This window comes from Nyctibius grandis, chromosome 1 (assembly GCF_013368605.1).
Source record: "Nyctibius grandis isolate bNycGra1 chromosome 1, bNycGra1.pri, whole genome shotgun sequence".
Classification (NCBI taxonomy): Eukaryota; Metazoa; Chordata; class Aves; order Nyctibiiformes; family Nyctibiidae; genus Nyctibius; species Nyctibius grandis.
Window position 1 is genome coordinate 46,531,785 of NC_090658.1, and position 24,378 is coordinate 46,556,162.

The window sequence follows — 24,378 nt, forward strand, 5'->3', positions numbered from 1 at the left end:
GCACATTATTTATAGGGCAAGTCATGTGAAACTACCCACTTGCAAATTCATTACAAAACCAAAACAGCACAGCCACAGCTCTCTCTTATCATCATGTTTAGGCTGGCAAGTTATGTTCTCATTAAAAAAACAAACAAACAAACAAAACCAAAACCCCAAACCCACACAACTCCCCCCCCCCAACCCAGAAAAAAAAGGAGTCATATTCTTGTGGAAATCCCAAACAGAGAAAAAACAAAGTTAAACTGGAGAGCCCTTATTACTAAGGTCTGCAGAATACGAGGAGGATGGTAGACTTGAAGAACCCGCTTCTACAAGCATATTGATCAATGAAGGGGAGAACTGGTGAAATAAGCAAATAATTAACCAGGTACATTAACTGAAACAAGTACAAGCAGTAAATTCAGAAGTATTAATACACAAATTGAATAATTTTCCTTCAGAGTCAGCATGCTATTAAGATGAAACTGACAATTCACACCTCAGTCTTTTCCATGTAAGTTCTCTGCAGACTTTGCAATGATTCCTTAGATTCACAGGTCTCCTTCCACGCACAAGTGATAAAAACTTAAGTAATTAAACTAGAACTGAAGCTGTGAAACAATCCAACTGCTTTGTTGATTGTGAGTGTGAAGTCAAAGGTTAATTTTATAACAGTACACTGAAAGAGCACAAAGCCAGCTACCCTCAGACAGGCATGCTCTGGACATCCTGTTGTGAAAATGGCTTAAAAGAATAATTCCACTCAGGGATGGATTTTATAAAACGGGACTAACTAACAAATACAAATAAAAGCACTAGAACAAATGTCCATAAAAGCTTACAAATTTGGGGGGAAAAAAAAGAAACCTGTTTCTATTCACTGAGTAATACTTCAAAAGCGGAGTCATTATGGCAGGTAGGGCTATGAGTAGACTGAATTTTTAAGGGAACTGGAGAGAGAAAAAACACAGCTAAGCCCACATCCACATCAACTGTCCTTTATCAATCCAGTTTTGAAATTACTTTAGTAATCAGTACAAACCCAGATGTGAATATTTGGCAGAAAACTTACTTTAAATAACCTTGAACTGATCACTAATGGAATATAAATAAAGGATGGATATTACATCTAGCAGTGATTTGTCTAAGCTGGTTTACTATTATATTAATAATTAAATTGATGCAAATTACTCTTATTAAGCCCTGGATGCTTTGTTGAGTAGTCAATTGCTACTTGACACGTCTATGACTACCAAGTTCTGTTCCCTTCTAGCTGCATGTGTTGAAGTGATGTATTTCAGATACTGAAGTGTTAATATTGTTTGCACTTCAATTTAAAGTTGAATATACACAAACTTTAGAGAAAAGGTAATCCCAAGATTAGTCTGTTTTCCCAATAACTACAGAAACAAATACAGGCTTCCTATTTAATAGGCACAGGTGCCTGTGAGAGTCAAATTATTTCCCCAAACAGGCACAAAAACCCTGCAGAGAACTGCAAAGAATATTTTAATCTCTCATTGCAGAGAACAGTTTAATCAGGCTTTTTTGTTATTGTTATTAGAAACACATGTACATATGACAAATGCTAGTTTTTTTGCAGATGACTCATCATGGACGAGAAATTCACAAGCTTTCATTTTGCTGGTACTTGAAGGATGTACCACAGTTACTTTTGTAACTAAAGTTTTTTGTTCTGAAGGGTGGGGTTTTTTTATTTATTTCCCCCCAAAAACGTAGAAATTCTAAAGAGCAGACAATGTTCTACATGAGTTCTTAAAAAACAAACAAGAAAACCCCAAACTATTCCTGTAACAAGCAGTCTTCCTGATCTCTTTGACTACCTCCAATTGCCTTGACAACTGATAGAGTTTTAGAAGTCATTCAGTTAGATGGCAAATTTTACATTACTTGTACTTTACATTTACACAGCCTTGAGGACAAGTGTTCAAGATATCAAAGAAAGGAAGCTCTGACTCAGCTAGGATGTTCAATGATCAAAGAAGGAACACAACACAGCTTCTTCAGTTCAAACCCAGTGAAAGTTCTCCTCAAGATGATGTTGTTTCCATGCAACAGCCCCAACTCACTAGCACATCAGAAGTACCAATGGTGGCCATTTATCCTCATAAATATAGATCTGGTGAGATGCTAAAAAAGGTACATTACCACTCACCAACCCCTATTTCTCACCACATGACTGCAAAACAAAAACCTAATCATGATGCGCTACACTAGTTGCTTCCTGGAATGGGAGTTCCTCTATAACACATTCTCCTGTGTGATTTTAAACAAACAAACAAACAAGGTTCATGGATTCATCTTGGTCTTCTCTCATGTTCCACCTGCACTTGGTTCCTGTAAAGGCTGGAGAGCTCTGGTCTGTGAATGACTGATGTTAACAGCTGCAGGGTTAAAAAAAACTCCTGAGCCAGGGCACAAGGTGTCCTCCATTTGCTAGCTATGAAACTGAATTAAAAGACAAACAACATCACTAGTTTCAGATTGTCATGTAAATAACTGCAGTATTTGCCATAATTGTACTGCAGAACTTTAGGGCAGTTAGGTCTTAAGTCAGAACTAGGAAAGGACAACCTTTGTTTGTCCTGATCCACAGCACGCATTTTTAAAAGTCTGTATATAGCTTCTCTTACGTACTTAGGCTGCCCTCAACAGCTCCTGCTGAATTTACAGCTTATGCTGAATTCAATGGCTCATTCAGGGATCAGCTGCTAATCAATGCTCACAGTACATGCCCTGTTTGGTCATGTCTGAATTCATATTCAGTTTCCCAGGTTTATTTTAAGTTTTTATGTATGGACATACAAACCCTGCAGCAGAAAGTAAAAAGCAAGAAGCTTTGCAGTTGCTGATTTTCCACTTTCCCTGGAAGAACCTAAAAAAAAAGGCATGAACCAGAAATAATCAAAATGTAGTAAAGTGCAACAAGCTGAAGGTATAAAGTTTCAAATAAGCAACTTGCAGGGTGAAGAAAATCAGTCTGACAAAGTTCGTTGGCACACTTGGTGAGGTGAGAACATCAGGGAAACAGAGAAAGTAACAAACAGAGAAAAATTAACAAAATTAGATCTGATAAATATTAGCTTATTCACTGAAAATTCCATTAATTTTCCAGTATAATCAGGAAACTTTGTTTCCATTTCTGGCATTTTACCTCTCACCCACAACAGCACAGAGATTAACTTGAATTCTTCAGTTACATCCTGTTCCTGTGTTACTATGTTTTCCCACCATCTTGCAGAAACCTGATTGCTTCCTTCATGGATAGCTTTCCTTTCAAGTTTTAGGTGTACTCAAGTCTTTTCCTGGGTGAAACGTTTACAATTCATTATACCTTCCTCATGCATTAAAAAGCTCTTCCTTTGTATCGCCAACCTACGATTAAATATGCCACCTATTTTTATTACAGTTTTTAAACTTTCTTAAGAAGAAAAAAATGTCCTACTTCTAACGTTCCTGATGTGCAGAATAGTTCTTTACCTTGATTATTATTTCAGAAATACATAAGTGTCTACAATTACAAAGGTAGCTAGCACATCTCAAATATGAGACATTCTTTCCATATTATGAGTGAAATAGTTAAGAACAAAAAAACAGGTAACACAGAAATCAGAATCATAGAATGGCTTGTGGATAGTTCCTTTAGTTTGCATTCTAACCTGAATCCCTCATACAATATTGAGGGAACTGGGTTGTTTAGTCTAGAGAAAAGGAGGCTCAGGGGAGACTTTATTGCTCTCTGCTACTACCTAAAAGGAGGTTGTAGCGAGGCGGGCGTTAGTCTCTTCTCCTGGGTAATAAGTGATAGGATGAGAGGAAACGGCCTCAACTTGCACCGGGGGAGGTTTAGATTGGATATCAGGAAAAATTTCTTCATTGAAAGGGTTGTCAAGCATTGGAACAGGCTGCCCAGGGAAGTGGAGGAGTCACCATCCCTGGAGGTATTTAAAAGACATGTAGATGTGGTACTTAGGGGTATGGTTTAGTGGTGGACTTGGTAGTGTTAGGTTAACGGTTGGACTCGATGATCCCAAAGGTCATTTCCAACCAAAACGATTCTATGATTCTATATTACTTAGATAATCAGTAATCTAAATCTGGCCTGCTTGGATGGACTCATCTCCATATCATTTCTTAGAGCATCATGTCTAGTGGTCCTACATACTGCAGTTACAAACTGGTATTCTAGCACAATTAAAATATTTCCTTTTCATCCACGCAGACTTAACTTGTCCAATCCAGCAGTGCAGTTTGTTGCAGTATGATTACACACCTAAAGTGACTCTAAATGGCATAAAGCAGGAGACAGAAATAAGCTCCATTATATCATTCTCTCAGAACACAGATAGCACCTGCACAAGATAAATTATGTGTTAGACTGTGTCAATGCTGAACTTTTACACAGAATCACCCGCATCATCATCAGCAGAAGCAGTCACAGAGCAGTAGTTTTGACAAGGTGCTGACATTTTACAGCCTCTCGTCATTTAATCCTATTGAGAGCAAGTGCAGACATGATAAAGAGCTAATGAGCTTCTCTGTGCACACTACTCCACTCACCGCTGCTGCTAGCACAAGCACACAGCAAACAGAAAGGTCAGCCAACAATGCTCTGGTTGCATCTACTATCATCACTCTATGCCACTCTACTGAAGAAGCCCCAGAAGAATTATGGGCTCCTCATTCCGCATTTTGTCTTACGTATGGCTGTCAGCTTTGAAGATAATACCACACCTATACCTGCTCCTAGCAGAATCTAATAACCTCATTGTAAAAACATCACCACGTAGTTAAAACTAGCACTCCAAGAGGTTTTTCAGTCAAGCTGCACTATAGGAAATAGTTTTAACGCCTCAAAAGCCTTACAGTTCTCTCACACACCCTTATTGTTAAGGGTCAAAAAATTGAGTAAGTCTTCAAATAGCCAGAGATTTCATTTAACAAAATCATGTTAACAAGGTACGCAATTCAATCCCACACAATGCGAACCTATCAAGCAACTCTTAAGTTTCCCTCTGCATTACACAAGTTTTGCATTTATGCAGAGTAGATTTAGAACATGCTTAGAATAATTCCGTTAAGTCCTAACATGTTGCAGAGCACCCTCTTCCTTGTCTTTAAGGTTCGTACAGGTCTTTCCTGTATACTATTGATATTTTCCTTAGTATTTTAGAGTTAAATATTATTTATGTAAATACCCGGACAGACATATATACATATAAAATCCTGAAAAATTTCTTCCTCCCCTTCATAAATTCGTACAATCCTTTTCAGTCCTTTTCTTGCACAGTGTCTCACAACAATTTTAAAGAAACAGTACACATTTCCTCACAGGATATATAAGGTATACACTGCAAAGTGGGGCAAAGGAGCAGGAATTCTATATTACAAATAGTAAAGCTTTAAAAATATCAACAAAGCAGAACATTCTAACATAACAAATGAAAAGCTCTACATTAAAAAAAAAGACTTCATTATTTCAGTATCTCTTTGTTTGCTTGTTTAATCATCCCCTGGGACAATCTGTACTGTTAAGAAACGTGTAGAAAACAGTCATCAGTTTTTGTTGTTGTTCAATTAGTGCTATACTCAGTGTTTGAGCTCATGCAAGTGTCCTTTGGGGAAACGTCCTGCGTGCCATTAGCACTATTCTTAATGAGGGAAAGCATGAAACTCCTTTAGTGCTCTGCCAGAATTGTTTTATCTTCAAGTCCAAAGAACAACTGCTTGGAGTAACCCCAAAAAAAGCATTTAACAATTACAAGTGGCAAACAATATTCCCAAGCATGATACTCATAGCACTCTTCTATTTATAGACTAACAGTTATTATACTGAATAAAATATGTATTCAGCAGCTTTATTATGCAGAGAGTCATGATTCCCCAGTTAAGGCTGCTACGATGATTTCCATTATAAGCCCAGTTTTGATCCCTTTTACTCTTTCTGTGAGAGGTAGGGTGGGGAACAGGAGGATGTTTCATGTTTAGTTTCAAGACAAAGGAGAATATTTTTAGGAAGTTTGAGGTTAATTGGACGTGCTGCTTTTGAGATATGGGACATAGGCATTTCTTTATTCTTTTCTGAAGAAAAAAAAGCTGTTTAATGTCAATGTTTTTGTTCATAAAAAGCTTTTTAACTAGTTCTCCAGAATTTCTTGAAAATACAAAATCAGAATTGAAAACTAGGTGAAAGGAAGGACAAAACTTACAGCTCTAGGAAATAGATAAAGACAAAAGATCTAGCACTTTTCCTAGCTACATTTATTTTCAAAAAGGCATGCAAGCTTTTTCCACTGCGAAAAAAGCAAAGCAACAATTAAAGAACACTAGACTTAAAAACAAAACTAAAAGCAGCATTCTTAACTCTCATCGCTGTTTCCCTCCCAATTACAGTTCTTCATATACAGTGGGGGGCAGGGGGAATAAAGCATTCCCTCTCACAGTTGCTCTTTATCTAACTGTCCCCTCATTCTTCTCTGACGTTTTCTATCTCAGCTTCAGAATCCTGACATCAAGCATCTTCACATCTCTGACACATCCTTGATCCTAGCATCAGCACAATCAAGATCTACAAGACTTTAAGCCTGCATAATCCTCTTTTTGCCATCCCAATGACTAACTGGAGAGTGGAGGATTTAATGAACAAGGTAAGAGTAAAGCTCTGGCTAAAAGTTTGCATTTCATACTTGTCGTACACACAAGCTCATTTAATCACTGCCTAAAAGCATTCCCTGTCTTCTCAGTGACACACACATATATTGTAACACACGCCCTGACAAAACATTACAATGGACACCAGCTGGCACAAACTCCCCTCACAGAGGAGCACCATGTAGAAGAGACAGAATTTAAGTAGATGCTGTGGATGACCTACAGAAATGGAATGAAGGCAACTTATTTCAGCTGGATTTTATATAGAGTCTTCTTAATGAGGCAAGAACTACCTAATTACAGAAACAACAGGGAGATCTCAGGGCTACGCAGTATTATACAACTGATGAGATTCAACAGACTTGCCACTTACTCATGTCACCTGAAAAGAGGAAAAAGGTAAAAGTACAGCCATTCCCAGTTCTAACTCCAGAAATGCAATGGAGGGCTGCATATTTCTGTCTTTTAGCTCTGTCCACAAAACCGCAAAGTTCAGGCATTTGTGTGAGAGACTGCATACCTGATTGCTGGAAAGATGGACAGGAGAGTCTACTTCTCCTCTCCCTTATTATTTAGTGTACTAATACCTCTTTGCCATCCTTTCTTTTTACCTACAGAGGTCAATAAGGTTAATTCTCTTAAGTTGTCTTAAGACTGTAGTAAGAAAATTCTTTAATTCTATGACAATCTCACTCCAAGTCCCATGCAAGTGCTAGGGACGTGCTGTTGTATATATAACTGTGTGCAGTTCTGGGCCCCACAAGTTAAGAAGGTCCTTGAATGCATCCAGAGGAGGGCAACAAAGCTGGTGAAAGGGCTGGAAGGCATGTCCTTTGAGGAGCAGCTGAGGACTTTGGGCTTGTCTAGTTTGGAAAGGAGGATGCTGAGGGGCAACCTCATTGCTCTCTACAGCTTCCTGAGAAGGGGACGTGGAAAGGCAGGTGCTGATCTCTTCTCCCTGGTATCCAGGGATAGGACGCGTGGGAATGGTTCAAAGCTGCTCCAGGGGAGGTTTAGACTAGATGTTAGGAAGCATTTCTTTACTGAGAGGGTGGTCAAACACTGGAACAGGCATCCTAGAGAGCTGATCGATGCCCCAAGCCTGTCTGTGTTTAAGAGGTATTTGGACAATGCCCTTAATAACACACTTGAACTTTTGGTCAGCCCTGAAGTGGTCAGGCAGTTGGACTAGATGATCACTGTACGTCTCTTCTAACTGAAATAGTCTGTTCTATTCCATTCTAAATCTTTGCAGCTGTGGAGGCATTGAGTCATCACACACATGCAGCAGGCCTCTAACTTCCTCTACAGGAGGTCTCACAGAATCACAGAATCACAGAACGTTAGGGATTGGAAGGGACCTTGAAAGATCATCTAGTCCAATCCCCCTGCCGGAGCAGGATTGCCTAGACCATATCACACAGGAACGCGTCCAGGCGGGTTTTGAATGTCTCCAGAGAAGGAGACTCCACAACCTCTCTGGGCAGTCTGTTCCAGTGTTCGGTCACCCTCACCGTAAAGAAGTTTTTCCTCAAATTTAAGTGGAACCTCCTGTGTTCCAGCTTGCACCCATTGCCCCTTGTCCTGTCAAGGGATGTCACTGAGAAGAGCCTGGCTCCATCCTCTTGACACTTGCCCTTTACATATTTATAAACATTAATCAGGTCACCCCTCAGTCTCCTCTTCTCCAAGCTAAAGAGACCCAGCTCCCTCAGCCTCTCCTCATAAGGGAGATGTTCCACTCCCTTAATCATCTTCGTGGCTCTGCGCTGGACTCTCTCTAGCAGTTCCCTGTCCTTCTTGAACTGAGGGGCCCAGAACTGGACACAATACTCCAGATGCGGCCTCACCAGGGCAGAGTAGAGGGGGAGGAGAACCTCTCTCGACCTGCTGACCACACCCCTTCTAATACACCCCAGGATGCCATTGGCCTTCTTGGCCACAAGGGCACACTGCTGGCTCATGGTCATCCTGCTGTCCACTAGGACCCCCAGGTCCCTTTCCCCTACGCTGGTCTCCAACAGGTCTGCCCCCAACTTGTACTGGTACATGGGGTTGTTCTTGCCCAGATGCAGGACTCTACACTTGCCCTTGTTATATTTCATTAAATTTCTCCCCGCCCAACTCTCCAGCCTGTCCAGGTCTCTCTGAATGGCTGCGCAGCCTTCCGGCGCGTCAGCCACTCCTCCCAGTTTTGTGTCATCAGCGAACTTGCTGACAGTGCACTCTAATCCCTCATCCAAGCCGTTAATAAATATATTGAATAGAACTGGTCCCAGAACCGACCCTTGCGGGACTCCGCTAGACACAGACCTCCAACTGGACTCTGTCCCACTGACCACTACTCTCTGGCTTCTTTCCTTCAGCCAGTTCACAATCCACCTCACTACCCGATCATCCAGACCACACTTCCCCAGTTTAGCTGCGAGGATGCTGTGGAAGACCGTGTCAAACGCTTTACTGAAATCGAGATAGACCACATCCACAGCTTTACCATCATCTATCCACCGGGTAACATCCTCATAAAAGGCTATCAAGTTGGTTGAGCATGACTTCCCCTTGGTGAAGCCATGCTGAGTGCCCCTAATGATCCCCCTATCCTTGATGTGCCTAGAGACAGCACCAAGAACAAGTTGCTCCATCACCTTTCCGGGGATGGAGGTGAGGCTGACCGGTCTATAGTTACCCGGGTCCTCCTTCTTGCCCTTTTTGAAGACTGGAGTGACATTCGCTTTCCTCCAGTCCTCAGGCACCTCTCCCGTTGCCCACAACTTAGCAAAGATGATGGAGAGTGGCCTAGCAATGACTTCCGCCAGCTCCCTCAGCACCCGCGGGTGCATCCCATCAGGGCCCATGGATTTATGGACGTCCAGGTTGCTTAATTGATCCCTGACCCAGCCCTCATCAACCAAGACAGATTCCTCCTCTATCCTGACTTCTTCTGAGGCCTCAGGGGTCCGGGGCTCCTCAGGACAGCCTCCAGCAGTATAGACAGAGGCAAAGAAGGCATTCAGTAACTCCGCCTTCTTTTTATCCTCTGTCTCCAGGGCCCCCACCTCATTCATCAGTGGGCCTACATTGCCTCTAGTGTTGGCTTTACCTGCAATGTATTTGAAGAAGCCCTTTCTGTTGTCCTTGACCTCTCTTGCAAGGTTTAATTCCAAGGAGGCCTTAGCTTTCCTAGCTGCCTCCCTACATCCTCTGACAACAGGCTTATATTCCTTCCAAGTGGCCAGCCCCTCCTTCCACGATCTGTACACCCTCTTCTTCCACTTGAGTTTGCCCAGCAGTTCCCTGTTTAACCACGCAGGTCTCCTGGTACCCTTCCTTGACTTCCTACCTGTTGGGATGCTCTGATCTTGAGCTCGGAAGAAGCAGTCCTTGAATGCTAACCAACTATCTTGGGCCCCCTTACCTTCTAGTACCCTGTCCCATGGGATTGCCCCTAGCAATTGCTTGAAAAGGCCAAAGTTGGCCCTCCTGAAGTCCAGGGTTGTGATTCTGCTAGCTATTCTGTTCCTGCCACATGAGATCCTGAACTCTACCATCTCATGGTCACTACAACCAAGGCTGCCCTCAACCTTCACCTCTTCAACCAGACCCTCCTTGTTAGTGAGGATCAGATCCAGCAGCGCTCCTCTCCTAGTTGGCTCATCCACCATTTGCATCAGAAAGTTATCATCAACGCACTGGAGGAACCTCCTGGACTGGGGATGGCTGGCTGAGTAGGCCTCCCAGCAAATATCAGGGTAGTTGAAATCCCCCATGACAACCAGGCCCTGTAATTGCGAGACTGCTCTCAGCTGCCTGTAGAAGGCCTCATCACCCTCCTCATCCTGATCCGGTGGCCTGTAATAGACACCCACAACAGTATCACCCCTGCCAGCCTGCCCCTTAATTCGCACCCACAAACTCTCAACTCGCTCCTGATCCGCCTCTGGACAGAACTCAATACATTCTAGCTGCTCACTCACATAAAGAGCAACTCCACCACCTCTCCTTAGCGGCCTGTCTTTCCTGAACAGGACATAGCCATCCATGACCACATTCCAGTCATGCGAGGCGTCCCACCAAGTCTCTGTAATTGCCACTAGATCATAGCCCCCCGACCGAACACGGATTTCTAACTCCTCCTGCTACAGTAATTTGGCCTGCTCTACAATGGACAAATACATCTTAGTCATTTTAAGAGGCTGAGATTTAAAACACAGGGGGAAAGTTTTAGAAATACTGAATTATTTCTGATAGCACATTTTCAGTTGTTTTCTGAAGAGTTTATTTGGGTCTATTTTGATATTAACAGATATCTTTATGGAAGTCAGAAATCAATTATGCAGGAAAATCAGTGTAGCTAACTGTGTATGAGTATCTACCAAATACACAAAGCAAACCCTAACAGAATTTTTCATTGATTTCTTTATTTTCAGGTTGCTATGGCTAGCTTAAGCTTACATAACTTTCGTATTAAAAAAAATTCTAACTTTTCAGGTTGGAAAAGATGCATTTTTCAAAAACCAAAACCAGTAATTTTTTTTTTACTCATAGGAGAGAATCTGGAAGTAGAAACCTAGCATCAGGTTTGCTCACTTGCTTTATAAGACATGGGTACACACACAAGTTAGCAGGCGTAGGTTTCCGTATGTCTGCTATGTACGTGTACTCTATTACAGCTGAGATGAATCCAAGCTAATTCCAGGCAAGCTGCCCCTCAGTAAAAACAGAGGTTAAGTATGCCTCTTCGAATTTACCCACGCAAAGCCACATACTAAGAAAATAGAGACAATTCAGGTGAAGCAGCTGATGCAGGGTAACTGGTTACCCTGTAACAATTTTGCTCACGTGGCAAGGCTGACAGCTTGTATGATGAGGTCTCACAAAGATTCATGAAGTAGCAGACCTAAAATGCTGGTCTTCTATAGATAGCATTATATGACTCACACGGGACTACAAACTTCAGGGGTTATTCAGACAAGGTTTACAAGTCTCAGTGAAGCTTTCAAAAATTTTTGTTCATAAAACTGAACACAAGGATTTTCAGCTTTTATAAGCAGTACTTAAAATGAAAATCCAAACACATTTTCAGCATGTCAAGATACTCATAATATACTTGGACTGGTACCGTTCACAGTTTGAGGCCATCTGTAGCATCAGTTTTGAATGATCTCTTTTCATTGCCTTATTAACAGTACTAAGCTATAAATAGCAGCAAGACACAGATTAAGTGGCTCTTTAAGAATAACTACTTATTTAATTTGAACAACCCAATGCACCACAGGTAAGAGGACTGTGGAATTAGAGCCATTGAAGACTAGTATGGCAAGCTCCTTCTGGTTCAGAAGTGCCAAACAGCTTTCACTAAGAGCTGTCTTGCTCTTAAAAAACTTAAGTTTGTATAAGAGGTAAGTAAAAGTTAACGTGTGCACTGTTTGTCTTGTAAATTGCATAGATGTATTTGCTGCTGGTTTATCAGATCAATCCTATGGACATTTTTAACCAATTAAATCATTCAGGGCAAATCTTCAGCTCTCCTCAGATGAAGAAGTCTTGCCTGAACAGGGAAAGATATGGATTCCAATATGTTTAAAACAAGATTGATAAACACAAGACACTTTTATGCCATGACCAAAAGAAGCAGTTACATATTTTACTCATGTGTTGCCACAAACAAGGCATGACAATTTTAGGTAAGATTCAGATTGGCAGCAAAGATTCAGAAAAAAAATATGATTTGACAGCAAGAGTTATGAAAGCACTGGGACTCAGTAGCTCAAGGATGTTAGTAAAGAGTGCTATTTCCAGAGAGAAGCAGAAAAAGATGCGACTGAAACAGATACAAACTCTGATTTAATGCTTGTAACAGAGAGGCAGAAGCACATTCTGAGCCTTTAGGAAAAAAAAGATGCTGATCTAAGGACTTTAGTTCATGAGCTTTATCAACTCAAAATGGGATCATTTCACAAGACAGTCGCTGCCAGTCTCCTCCCAGAAATTATAACCCTTCAGGTGGGGTAAATGAGTGTTGCACATACTCCTCTCAGGCAGAGAAGAACAGCCAGTACATTCATTAGAACTACTCCCAACTTCAGTTTATGTCAGGGTCCAAATTCTTCCAGTTCTAGTCTTCCATTTAAATCTTTGTTTAACTGCAATGATAAGAAGACTGTACGGCAATAGCCGCTCTAATACCAGAGCTAACTTTGCTAACAACAAAGATTAATCTGAGTCCTGATTTATAACCACAGATATGTGACAAATTCGGACCTGCAGCATGAAGAGGAACCACTGTTACATTAAAAAAAAAAAACAGAGCTCAGTGCAAAATAGCATACTTTCCCTATTTTAAAATAATTTACCTGGAGATATAGCTCTGTGGAACTGATACATGTCTTCTCCAATCAATTCTTGTGCAACCTGCTTAATTTTCCGTCGGACAGCATCTAGCTTGACTTCAGATTCATTTAGTATTTCTTCCCCATTGGGAGCACTGCAATCATAGAACAGAAACTGAAAGAGCAGCTTTCAGAACACAAGCAAACAGTTAAAAATATTACACATTTTCTTTTACTAACCAATGTATTTTCAATGGCTTCAGGAAAAAGCAAAGCCAATACTGGAATGAGAAACAGTTTAACTTCCATTGATACCTACTGCAGATTCTGAAATTCTGTAGATTCTTACCATGAAAATAATCAACCAGCCAAACAGTGTTCTGGTAGCATGATGTTTATTCCAGACTAGAATTTTAATTATTGCTTAAGTAAGAACAACGAGAAACACATGCAAAGGCTTCAAAAAAGTATTCCAGAAAACTAGCAGTATTTGCAGAAGTCCTTCAACCTCTCAAAAAAAAACACAAACCAAACCCAACATTTTGCAATAGATTACCATATTGCAAAATACAATACATGATCTATTTCTACATGTGATTTTTTTTTTTAGGAAGTAATTATGAACTATGCTACTCAGGAACAGCTGAAATATCTGATTCACAAGAACAATATATACTTGGTTTTTAAAGTTTAGTTTATCTAATTTTCTTTAAACTTCCCCCACTCCCAAATAATCTATATAGTATATTAGTCTACAGTCTATTAAAGGAACTACTGATAGACTGGTCTCGAGAAGACATTTAAAAGCAAACAGATTTCTGAAAGTAAAGCCACAATAATAGTGAAACGCAAAGGAGAAGGAAATAAAAATACAGCATAGAAAGCTTCCACTCTCACAAAACCAGGAATGTCTTACAAAACAGGAATCTAAAATTTGGAGTAAAGAGAAGGAGTTTGTTGTTCTTTCCTCTACCAGTTCCCAGCTATCAAGCCCCTGCAGTGGGAGTAGCTATTTACAGTCAAGGCTGTAGCAGTTACTAGAATTATCACAATACCTCTTTGCAGAAGAAGACCAAGTTAAAAACAGGGCAACTTCATAATCCTTATTTATAACTGCTACTACTATGTTAACTATAAATAGTTACTACTACAGCAGAAATGCATTGATAGGTAACAAAAAATAAATTGAATTAAAAATAAAAGGAACAGGGAGAGCTTTTATAACTGTAACATATAAGACCAATGTTTGACACATACAGTAAACATTTTATACAACAGGCTATGCAAAGCTTCAAATTTTCCTGTTCTTATTCTAGTTTGTCTGTGGCTTCCAAAGATTGCACGAAGGCTCATGAGAACACAAAATATGTAGAAGCTCAAAACTCCACACAAAAGCCTCTTAGGTTGCAGCATGTATTGAAGTAAACAGAACCCAGGTCACTTCCTCTTTGCATTGATGATCTGGCGTGGGGCTGCAAAAACCAAAATGGTGAAGTAACTGCAGAGGCAACTAACCCAAAGGAAGAGTGCATGCTCTTCTCTCCCAGCTTGCTGAAAGCTAGAAAGCTCTCATCTGCCGTTACACTCTACTGCTCTGATCCTGTTTAATACATCAATAAAACCAACTAAGAAACCTGTTACACTCTACTGCTCTGATCCTGTTTAATACATCAATAAAACCAACTAAGAAACCTGAACCAGCATCTTTTAATTCTCTAACTGGAGTGTACATTCAGTAGCTCACATCCACCCTAAAGGATGTTTATGGGAGGTTAATTAAATTCCTCTCAACAGAACATTGCAGCTATTAATCACAAATACACAGAACACTGCAAGGCAGCTTCTAGGTTTCTATGAACACTTTCATGCTCAATGGGACTCACCTGGTAAACCTGTGGAGCAGAAATATTGTTCTTTTGCTTTCGATAGTTATATCGCGACTGAGCTTCACAAGCCGTTCATATTTATCATGCCTGGTGTCAAGCTCCAGCTGAAAGGCTGCAGAGTCAATCATTACAGTTACAAGCATGGTTATCACATGTACACAGCGTAGGGGAAGACCAGAGAGCTTGTGCTACAGTAACTGCTTATGCGCCCCAGCCCCACCAGCCTTTTCACCAGGGCGCCTCTTCCCAAGGTGGGCAGCACAGCTGCTCCTGCATGGGGCATGGCTGCAGAGGCCACCACTGCCTACCACCTGCCAGGGCTGCAAAATTCATCATTAATACTACCTTTGTTTAATAAGTCAGGTTTAAATATACATCAACCCTGATGATGCCTTAAGGCATCCCAAACAATTTTAAGGTAAAATACTTGTTTTAACTAGTAAAATCTATTCTGCGATACTGTTGTTCAGGAAACTGACTTAAAATTTCACCCAAATTCAGCAAGATAAATTAACAAATAAAACCCTACAATTATTAGTAAATAAGATTCACCAGTCTCTAAAACAAAACAAAACAAAAGCCATTTGACTAAGGCACATACGCTGTTAAAAATGCATCATTTAGTAAAAAGAAAGGTTGCATTTCAAATCCCAACTAGACTTGGCCAAAAGTCAAGTATTTTAATATCCCTAAGAACTACAAGTATGAAAGCAAAGCGAGATCGATTTCTCAAAATACGATTTCTGACTTACTGATGTAAATTCTGTCTAACTACAATGAACACAGAGAAGAGAGGATGTGTATCTGGTTATCACAGTCAAACATTATGAATGTTCCACAGATACCATTAACATTTTACAGACCATTATTCCACTAAGGAAACCATTAATAGATGCTTATAAGAAATCTAACACATTTCCTGCATAACTGTCTGAGGTGTCAAAGTATCCATGTGAGAAGATGGTGAAAATAAGCTCAGAGGTTACATTTTTAAAGGGTCTGACAAGTGAATATCCTTTAGAAAAGCACAGCAGTTTGCTGGCAAGCAAAGTTTAGATGAAGCTAGAAAAATAACTGTATTTCTCATAGCCTTGATAAAAACTTGGCTCCTCTTATTTTCTTCTGTTCTCCCCAATCTTCTCCTAAAACTCTAAGATAAGTCACAATTGCTCTTACTGATCTTTTAAATCTTTCACATGTCTGATTGGTGTGTCTCTTCCAAATTCTGAGAGTCAAGTCCACCACTAAATTATCATCAAGAAATTTTCCCTCCGATCATAGCGACAGGAACTTGAGGGAGGGTGACTGGTACTTTCCTTCGTAAGATGCCATATATGACATTTCCAATGACCATTTACAAATTTAATCTACCAGGAAATTTGCTATTCTGAAGAACTACAATATTAGCAATGTCTCCAATCTCTTCTGGACAGTTACGGCTTTGAGACTTTTGCGTTAGATTTTAAACCTGTTAGGGACTACTATGAAGTGTTTTGTGACCTGAAGTAAAACACAGACAAATACAGTAATCTTTAGCTTAAAAGGATGGATGCAAGAACACCTACTGTACTGTTGCCTAAAATTGCAAAGGATTAGACCTTGGGGGATTCTCCAGGCTAACACATCAAGACCAAACAGCCATTTCCTCCACAAATTCCACTTTAATGTCTAATCTATCACTGAAAGCAAAGACTCAGACTCTATTGATTTTGGTGGTGCAGAATCAGACCATTAAAAATGACACTTAATAAATCTTAACCTTACGAACCAAGACACTATCCGCTCTCTGTAGCGCTGAGCTGTCATATTTAAAAAGTATTAAGCAAAAAGAGGTGTAACTGAATACTCTTTGGTTTTTCATTATTATAGAAGACAATTTCTCATTAATTTTTTAGAAATCTTTGGTGCCAACAGATAACTATGTCAATTCAAGTACAATATTTTTCCAAAGAGATGAAAAAGAGCAAAATGTGTATAACCATTTAATTTCACACAGTAAGTTGTTTAGACGCAGGCAACATACATAGAAATAGTGCGCCACTCCGGTTCACCTTACACAGCTTGCTCAATTATAAGCCATCTGGAGCACACCTTTTCGTAATGCTTGTGCCTGACATGGAGACTAAGACCACCAGTGTCTCTATCTGGGGCTTATAAGCGCTAGTGCAATACAAAGAGTGGATCTTTGAAGAGCTGAATAAACCATGTTTCTTACATCTTTTCTGAAATTAACCAAACGCTGCTGACTGGATCTCGTGGGAAAGGAGGGAAATAAGTGTTGTTTTGAATTTGAATTAATAGCACCCTTATGATAAACTGATATGCTTAAGGGTGAAAAATTAAAGTTGAAAGTACAGTTGCACTACTCAATTCAAGCACAAGTGTATGTACGTTATTCAATATAAAAGTTCAGGGGTCAAAGTTAATCATCTGCCAAACTGACACAGAAAAAAAGAAAAATCTGTTTTAAAGAAAGCAAGGAAGTTATACGATGTTGAAGTTATCCAGCGGCTATCTTCACCCTCCTTAGCTTCATAAAAAAATAGGTGAGACGGGGAAAATTTTACACCATAATTAATATCCTCCTTCTTCTGTCAAGGCTTCTCATTTCTGAAGCTCAACGTTGCCTAGTTAGGGTGTGTCTAATGAGAAAGTTCAACCAAATTTACTGGGGTTTAAATCTGGTTTTGTGCAAAATCCTATAAAAATTATTTGGTTGCAAGGAAGTTTACACTTGCTTATTTAAAGAAACTGAAATATAAGCTAATTTTAAAAAGGCACTCAAACTGAAATAAGCATCTACATACAGGTCTATATTAGTTAGCTAAACCGTTATTTTTAAAAAGTGCACGTATAAACAGCTACCAACTCGTAAATCAATGTATCCACATTTAAATTAACTTAGCCATCCAGGCACCAGAGCTAAGGTCAACAGCTAAAAGCCTTCACAGTCTCTCCAAAGATAGCCATCTCGTCCTCTTCTCCTCACGGATCAGATTTTGCATTACACCTCTGCAGATCTTACAGTTTTCTGCCACCAAAGGGCCTGGTCACCTTTTGTCTGGCTGAACACTTACGCAGTTTGCTTAGCATCAGGTTCAGCAGAAGCACGGTGGGGAGGGGGAACAGCAGGTAGGATGAAAAAGGGAGTAAGTCATGAGTCAGGTGGAACTATGTGAAATCCCACTCTCAGGACTTTATTACAAAAAAAGCCAAACACCAAGCTCTAAATGTATGAAGCCTAAGTTCAACTAGTAGAGAAAGATGGTTTATTCCATCACTAAATACTAGACATTTCCTAGCAATTCTACACCACGTTTTTATAATCTGGCTTTCCAAATGCTTACTTACATTTAAAAGATGTCATCAAAGCTGAAGATGGATTAACATTCTCTTTTTCCTCTCTTCTCTGACCATGTGGAAAATTGTCATGCTTTCGCTTTCTGAACCCACCCGATCCTATTAATAGAAGATATGCACAAAAAAATATATTTAAAAATACAGCAGTTTTGCCAGAGCATAAGCAGCATCAGAATGCTGTCTTCAGAGCATTCCTGACTGTAGCCATATTTCACAGGATGAAATAAGGCAACTGGATAACTGGATGAACCTTATTACCAACTCACATCATCTTCACATTAGCATGCTACTTTTTCGACCATATTCCTAGTGAAAATTATAAAAAATCCTACCAATTTCAATGGATGAGTGTGGTAGGATCCTTTTTTTTTTTCTGTAAGGTCTTCACACCTTTTTATGTTTCATTTTTGTAAGGGAATGGCTGCCATGGAAATCCTTGTGTGAGCAAGGGCCTACAGAATTACAGGATTAGACTTTTCCTTTCCTTCCTTTTTTTTTTAAATTATTTTAAAAATTCAGCTTGACAGAAGTCATTAAAACTACAAGTTCTTCATTACTGTAATTATTTATGTGATGGGTCTTCAGTAATCAGAAAAAGCAGCAAAGCATAATTTAAGTACACTACCATTATCCAGGTACGCAGGTTTAGCTCCTGCAGCATAACACCTTAAGTCCTTACACTGCACATTAATCAGTTTCTTCTCTTTTCACCCTGATATAGCTGTTCCCTTCAACTGGCCTTATAGGCCTCTTCTTCAGCCTCCCTTTTCAAACCCTCACCCAGAACTCATCTCTTTTGGACTGTATTTTACTACTGATTTACACTTTGTACTGTTTCTTCCTTTTGTCCTTCCTTCACCAAGGACTGACTCATTCATGTTTTAACCATTCCTCCCTCTCACTACCTCCTTTTTGTGGCAGCTGTACACTTTGTGTTCCTAACAGAGGCCAAAATTTGGCAAACTCTTACATACAAGCATACCTTTTTGAATATGTGGAGTTCTCTCAATTTCCTTAAAAGAACAAAAGGAAGCTACTTAAAAGTTACAGACGGACACTGGATTTTAAAATGTTTCCGTTTAATTGTTTATTATTCCAAACCAAAACCAGAAGTGGGCGTAGTTACTTTCTAAAAGAGGAAACTGAAAATCATTTTTTCCTTCTTTTCTGTTAGGACAGGAGTTCAGGGTTTTGTTTTTCCTGTAGCAGCTGAAAACATTACAAACACAACCCCTGAAATAGTGCAGAAAATTAAACTCTGCAGTATTCCAAGAGTTGGGATCATAGTGACCTACAGGAAAAAACAGGCCCTCCTGAAGCAGGGGGGGAAAGAGAGAAATAGAAAGAGAACAGGTTCCATTGAATAACCAACAACTCGCCCTCTCCTTGCAAGTGTTCAAGGCCACGTTGGATGGGGCTTTGAGCAACCTGGTCTAGAGGAAAGGTGTCCCTTCCCGTGGCAGGGGGGTTGGAACTAGATGATCTTTAAGGTCCCTTCCAACCCAAACCATTCTATGATTCTATGAACTTGAATAGCAGAAAACCACAGACTGCAGTAACAGTAACTCAGCCTTAATTTTAAAAAATAAAAAAAACCCACAGCTTTCTTGTTAGGGAGTCAACTTTCTGCCGAAGGGAGGTCTGTGTGACTGCCTAGGCTAAACCAACACACAGGCCGCAAAGCAAGGGCTACATTATTTAAAGTTAGTTACTGCTACAAGCACTTTACAGGCCTAACGCACACTCCGCGACTGGCTGTAGCAACCGCTTTTTTACCGCCAAGAATGAAGATTTCTAAAACTACATTCACAGACATATCCGCAAAGCCCAAGGCAGAAGGCAGTAACACCTCTGAAGAAAAGGTCTCTCTCAGTGCAAAGGCAGAGGTTAGTGACACGGCTGAAGTGAACCGCTGGCTCACGGCAGAGGCTCGCACCTCCGCCCCCTCCCAGCTGCAGGGCCTCCCGCAACGCCTCACGCCTCCGTCTCCTGCCGGCTCAGGGAGCTGAACCGGCCCCGGAGGGCCCGCACAGCCGCCGGCCTCGGCCCGCTGCGGCGGGACCGCCCCTCGGCGGCAGGCGGCGCAGCGGCCGCACGCCCCGAGAGACGCCCGTCCCCACCCCTGCGCGCCAGGTGGCGGCGGGGGCCCCCGCTCCGGCGGGGAGGCGGCACCGAGCCTCAGGGGGCCGCGGTACTCGCCTCCCTCCGGCGGGGGCCGCAGCCGCGCTGCGCCACGCACCGGGGAGCCGCCGGCTCCAACCGCCGCCGGGCCAGGGGAGGGGGAGGTGGGGAGGTGCGCGCCGCCGTCACCGTCACCTTCCTTGCCGCTCATGTCGGTGGTGCCGCCGCCGAGGCAGGCCGCGTCCCCGCGGCAACCCGCTGCCGCCCCGCGCGCCGCCAGGGCCCCGCCGCCCTCGCCCCAACGCGCCACGACAGGGCGCCTATGGGGGTGCCTGACAGGAAGACACCACACAGACGGAGGGCGCCGGCCCGTCGCCCACAGCGTGGGAGGCGCGGTGCGGAGCTGTGGCGGCGCGGAGAGTGATATCGGGCCTTGCTGCCCGTGAAATCGGGGCAGAGCCGAAAGCCGGGCCGCGCTGCCGAGCAGGCGGCTCCAGGGGCAGCTACTCTACGACCCCGCCGTGGGGCCTCCCGCGCCCGCGGTACGACGGGACATGTAGTGCTAGTGGGGGGTGGCGGCGCTGTCGGAGGAGGGCCGGCGGGGAAGCCCCAGTGTGCCTGCCCGCCGCCCCCGCTGACAGCCGGCGTGTTCCGCCAGCGCCCTGCTCCACCAGCTGAGCGGGGTGGGTGGGTGGGTGGGCGGCGGCGGCGGCGCTGATCCCATCGACTTTCCTCAGCCTGGACCCGCAGAAAGTGTCTCTCATGTTGCCTTCCCCTCACCCACCTCCCTTCCCGCTCAGGCCCTCTCCCCACTCTCCTCACTGCCCCTTTCTTCCCTGGTATATCAGGACCATGGGGCTTTCCTTCCACGCACGTCAACAGCCCAGAGCAGCCAGCGCCAAGCGCCGTGTTACTCCCCTTAGTGCCCCGCAGCACCCAGCTATGAGGTGTGCCAGGTGAAGGAGGCCAGAGAGGATGCTGACTGACAGCGAGACAGGACCTGGAAACTGGAGACACTAACTGTACACTGAAAAGATCTGATAGCGAAGCCACCCGATATCTGGAAAAGAAATCCGAGAAGCAGCAGATGTAGCTGCTGCCACAAGGGAGGCAATGGCCCCAGGAGGAGAACAGTGGTCCCTGGCCTGCAAGGGAAGGAGAGAGGGGCGTGAGGAGACTGTGGACTGCTCATCTGACCTGGTTTGGTACCGCTAATTCCTGAACCCAGGTTATTTGCATTGTATGTTTTGTCATGCCTGGTAAAAATAGTGTTTCCTCTGCTAGGGATTTAGTGTGAGCGTTTGTAGGAGACATCACAGGATTGAGCACAAGGGAAATGGATGCACACTGTAAATATCTCCCTGCATAGAGTGTACTTGATGATACTTCAGTTCTTATGGTGATGAGCTACAAAAAGTCTGCTTGCCCCGCTGGATTATTCATGCTTTTCTTTCCTACACACGCATCCTGATGTGTTCCTCTCTAACATGATTAAGAAAGGGATGGGTGTTGCAAATCCCAAAACCAAAAGGCTTACAAATCATCAGTCTTGTTGCTCTGCTGCTAGATTTCATTTCTTGTCACAGCTGTTGCCTGTTTTAGTAGCTGGATTCCCAAGGAAACAAAGCTCATATGAGCACAAAGGCAGAGTACTCACAGCCTTTGTGCGTAGGTGTGCATTTGTGTCTGTTCTTCCTCCCCACCCTTAATAATTTTTTAATCTGTTGGTCAATTGGTCGATCCGATTTGACAGAGGGAAAGAGCCTCCAGGAGTGATTATAAACATCCTGACTAGGGAAAAAAATTTGGGTGGAACTTGCACCTTACTAGAAACCAGATAAGCCCAGCTGTGAGATGCAAATGCTTCAGAGTCCAACATTAGCAGAGCCCAGCCTTTGCGAGTTCTCGCAGAGCAGGGACACTAGCCTTAGCTCAGGCCTGTGTGTTTAACAAATAAACAAATACAGCCATTAGCAAACTTGAATACCAGGTGAATCTGTCAACAGTTTCAGAAGGACAATAAATCACCTAAGTCAGGTAGTAGAGGAGTAAAGCTTTGACAAGCTTTAAACAGTCTCGAGGCAGCCAAGCAGGCATTGCTAAAACCTGGTATTTCCAAATATCTAGAACACATGACTCTGTCATGCAGTGTTCAAAATTATTCAGAAGTGTAACATAAAACCTCTCTCCAATTTCCTAATCTAAGAAAACAGATGTTAATCGCATTTGAAAAACAGTACAAAGAGGATCCCGGCAGAACTTCCTCAGGCCTGATCTGCATATTGAGTCATGCAACAGCTTTATTGCTGCCCTACCAGCTGCACAGGAACTTTCTGTTTTCTGTGTAGCAAAATCAGAACATGAAATTTGTGTCAGTGTTATCACTGCACGTATTTAAGCACAGCCTTTTGTTTTTGAAGATGTACAAAACTGCTTTTGGAAACATAATTTTTTTTTTTAAAACTGTGCTTTTTCCCTCTTCTCGGCAGCTATTTGGACAAAAAGCAGAGTGGGTTTGATTATGTCGATGTCACAGGATACTGGAAAGAGCACTGGCATTCGAATGTTTCCCAGCAGTGGAGAACTTTCAGCCAATGGTGGGGAGTGGATGTTTGGTCTTCCACTGATTTCTGTTGGACCCAGTGACACTTTGGACATGCCCAGAGATACTCAATACCTTGCTTGACATCCCTGAGATGTTGTCATGAATAAGGCTGGGGTTTTTTTCTGAGACAATCCATTTAAATGTGGCAGTGTTAAACTTCTTTGGCAACAGGTTATTTGCAATATCTTTCCCTTTCTTCTAGCTGATAATTATACCTTTCCCCCTCCTCTTCCAGTTATGTTTTCTTTACACCTGAAGAGAATGTCACCTGCACCTGCAGAAGTGTGAAGAAGGTATAGCAACACTTTGAGGAAGTAAATGGTAACAGAAGGGAGGTGCAAGGATTTAGGGCAGCATAAAAAACCCAAACAAACTAACAGCAGTTCAACAAGGTTTTCTCAGAAACTTAACTGTGCTCCAGTTCCTAAGACAAGGTCAGTAAGTCAGCTTTCATATGGGAAAAAAGTGGATTTTAAAACTCACGGTTGTGAGGACACAGCATGAGTAGGTGAACCAGATATGATCTGTGCCTTTCTGAGTGGGCAAACCAACTGAAAACAACCACTGTAGGAGGCAGGAACTTCATTCATTTTATCCCTGAAGTCTGCCGCTTTGGGCAATGACCTACTTTAATAACACTCCTACGCAATATTCTTCAGTGAGGTTTTTGCTCTGCTGCAGTATTGTCAGCAGAGACCACCTTGAAATGATGCTCAAGGGAGTGGAGAATTAATCTTTCCTTGTCTGGAAAAACCCGAGTCTCATATCGACTCAGCTGAGCATTGTGAAGGGCAGACCTAGGAGTGGTGATGGGTCCAACTCAAGGGCCACACTAGTGAAGCTGCTTCAACACCTGCAGCTTCAAGTAATGGAGTTGTACAGAGGTAAGGCCCAAGTGATTTGGCAGACACATGAAATCACCATATATTTTTGCCCTCAGTCACTTCGAATGTAGCTCTTTTTGGAAACTGTTTAGGATCCCTGGGTTTACTGGCAGAGCTCACAGTTGTACTCCTCATGGGCCCGTATGGCTTGTATAGCTTTAGAGACAAATCCTATCTTTGCAATGCCTCCCACGTTTAAATAACCAGCCTGGGAATGTCTTCTAAAGTCTCTGCTAAAGCAATAGCACTAGGATAGTTAGAGCTGGAATTATCTCTGCATATCCTTTTAGATTTCGTTTTATCTCATGACATGACGCACTCTTAGAGCAAGGTTGTGAGGTTGCCTTGGAGATGGAGGGCTTAACCATGAGGCTATCTGTCATACTGAAACGTTCACATTAGCCAATATAACTGTGAATGCTTTCAACAAACAATTGAGTGAAGTGAAGTGACAAAAAGCTTACGAAACAGTCACAGGGGGATTGCATAAACTGGGGTCAGATGTTCAATTTGAGACTGTTATATGACCGAGGAGTTTT

General features: G+C 42.2%; 1 protein-coding gene across 2 annotated transcripts in view; it reads right to left on the reverse strand.

Annotated features, from left to right (window-relative positions):
* Positions 1-20,632, reverse strand: part of TSNAX (translin associated factor X) — a 35,535-nt gene extending 14,903 nt beyond the window's left edge. Inside the window, exons 1-4 of one of the 2 annotated variants that reach the window (XM_068401254.1) lie at positions 20,546-20,632; positions 18,221-18,328; positions 14,867-14,981; positions 13,008-13,138 (exon numbers count right to left, since the gene is read on the reverse strand). In XM_068401254.1, coding sequence (XP_068257355.1) covers positions 13,008-13,138; positions 14,867-14,981; positions 18,221-18,328; positions 20,546-20,561 — 370 coding nt within the window. In that variant the 5' untranslated portion in view covers positions 20,562-20,632. Of the gene's footprint in view, positions 1-13,007; positions 13,139-14,866; positions 14,982-18,220; positions 18,329-20,468 lie in introns of both variants that reach the window. The other variant, XM_068401262.1, reaches the window with a different exon arrangement.
* Between the last annotated feature and the right edge of the window lie 3,746 nt (positions 20,633-24,378).